General features: G+C 34.9%; 1 protein-coding gene across 1 annotated transcript; it reads right to left on the reverse strand.

Annotated features, from left to right (window-relative positions):
• Positions 1 to 113: 113 nt before the first annotated feature.
• On the reverse strand, positions 114 to 1,937 carry Tsp_12503a (conserved hypothetical protein; the record flags this gene model as incomplete). Its single annotated transcript, XM_003367846.1, has 4 exons — positions 114 to 248; positions 374 to 449; positions 475 to 640; positions 1,635 to 1,937. Coding segments are annotated over 4 exons (680 nt in total), but the record flags the coding sequence as incomplete, so codon positions are not given.
• Between the last annotated feature and the right edge of the window lie 303 nt (positions 1,938 to 2,240).

The raw sequence follows: 2,240 nt of genomic DNA on the forward strand, positions 1-2,240 counted from the left end.
CAGCCAAATCCCAACAACAGGCCAGCGCAAAAGCCGCCCACTAAAAAGCTTTCTCGCTTCAAAAATCTTTTCATCTGTAAATAATGATGATCAAATTGACAAAATTCAAACCATTAACGATCAAAGCAAACCTTCGACAAGTTAGCATTATTCTGGCGCAAACGTTCTTCCATCATATCCAGAGCTTCCTTTGCCTTCTCGTCCAGTGCATCGAAGTCCAAAACGCCGCCTTTTCTTTGTAATGCCATCTAAACGGACGCAATAGATCAAAGAAAAAATCATATACAGAACAATATTGATATAAGGGATACAAGTATTAATAAACTTTTAAAATTTTTTTATAACAGTTCATCAAATAGCCGCAATTGCTTACCAAAAATATAATTAAACTTCCGCCAACAGCCAATGCAATCATTTTCCCATATTTGGTGCCACAATAGCCGGTTATGCTTAAAAAATGTACACATTTTAGACGTGTTTCGAGTGGTATTTTTGAAATGCAGCGTACAATCCGGAAGCTGTACCCAGAACAATTTTTTTCCACACTGGTGAATTCGTGACTGAGCTAATCTGCTTGCTAATGGAATTACACATCTTTGCACGTATGCAACAAATATTTGCAAATTAATAAACGATCGTTCTAAACAAAATGATTGATAGGTACATTAAAATTTGACAATATGAAGAGCCAAATATGATTAAACGTACAAACTTTTTAAAAGAATGTGAAAGTGTTTTTGAAAATTGTTATTTTAATAAAATAAAATTTTTATTATGTTGTGCTAGGATTTCATTTTCCCAACATAGAATCTTTACAAAATCAATTATGTACAGTAGATTTTGAAAAGTCGATATATGTATACATTTGTGAAAAGATTGAATAAAGCATTATGTAGTAACCTGAAAATCAAAAAGTATACTAATGATGTTATGTTTGACGGTTGATGAAAAATCAAACTTGTGCATGTTTTTGAACGAATTGATTGTGATAATAAACATTTTGTATTCCAATTTCGTTTAAAATGAAAAAGCGACAAAGTTCAAAAGCACACCACTTCGATTATATTAAGAATAAAAAATAAATAAATACTAAAAATATTGCGACATGTGATTAATTGTCAAATTTGATTATGTTTTGATAAAATGAAAAGATAAGAAAAGAAGAATTTTCACAATGTTATACACAATTTGTTCGGCAAATTTCAGTTTCAGTTAACCTTGTTACCGTTGTGGCGAAAAGTTGACCCATAGCATACAGATGATTAGAAAGCTATTTCAAGATGGTTGTTTTGATATGATTAATTGATAAATTGAAAAAAGTGAAAAATTGTCAACCGGTAGTGAATTCGTTGTTACACACCGACTTGACAATGGTTTAAAGATTAAAAAAGCGATCAATGCTTTAAATTTAAACAATTTGAGTTTTAAACGTGAAATGTTTAAAAGTTCTTTAAAACCATTTTTCACAAGTGCAATTGGTAAATCGATCAGAGTGACAGAACAGTGTTGGAAGTGTGAAGTGTCGAGTGACCATGGATTCAGTGAACCAGAGCTTGGAAAATTTTTTATCCGCTTTCAATTACCATTTGACTGCGCCGTTCAAGGCGACGAAAAAGCGAGCCGAGATCACTTACGCGGAATGGGTGAAAATGGTGAAAAATTATTCAGAAGATTTGGCCGACTGGGCGACCGAAATGGCAATGGTTGGGAATCAAATTTTCGAGAAAAAGAAACGGATGCTCGAATCGGTGCCCCAGATGTCGATGGAACCACGAACCACACGACTGTTGTTCGAGATGCACTTGTGGAATGCGGTGTGTTTGTTGGGGATGATTTGGTTCCTGGCATTCGGGACCTGTCCTCAAATGGGCTACCTGCAGGCGCAGGTTCGACACAGCATCCTGTGGTTTTTGGGGAAGTGGGTTGTTGGTGACCGACTTGATATTACTTGACTCATGAATGGTTCAACTGGCCAAAAAAAAGAACGACTATGGCATTTGTTGAACAAATACAACATGATCGACAATGATCATGGAACGAATGCGCACGTGAATTGTCGTTTCTTCGCATTAAATGTACAAATTTCTGGTGCCGAATCTTCCAATATTTTACCACTGCTGAAATGTCACCTTCATTTGCTTATTTAAAAATTAATATATTATTTTCAAAAATTCCTTACCAATGTGTACGTTGAGCGATTTTAGTGTTGCTATCAATCGTGAAAAGTTCCAGCTTTTGGA

This window comes from Trichinella spiralis (assembly GCF_000181795.1).
Source record: "Trichinella spiralis strain ISS 195 chromosome Unknown Scfld3581, whole genome shotgun sequence".
NCBI classification, from domain to species: domain Eukaryota; kingdom Metazoa; phylum Nematoda; class Enoplea; order Trichinellida; family Trichinellidae; genus Trichinella; species Trichinella spiralis.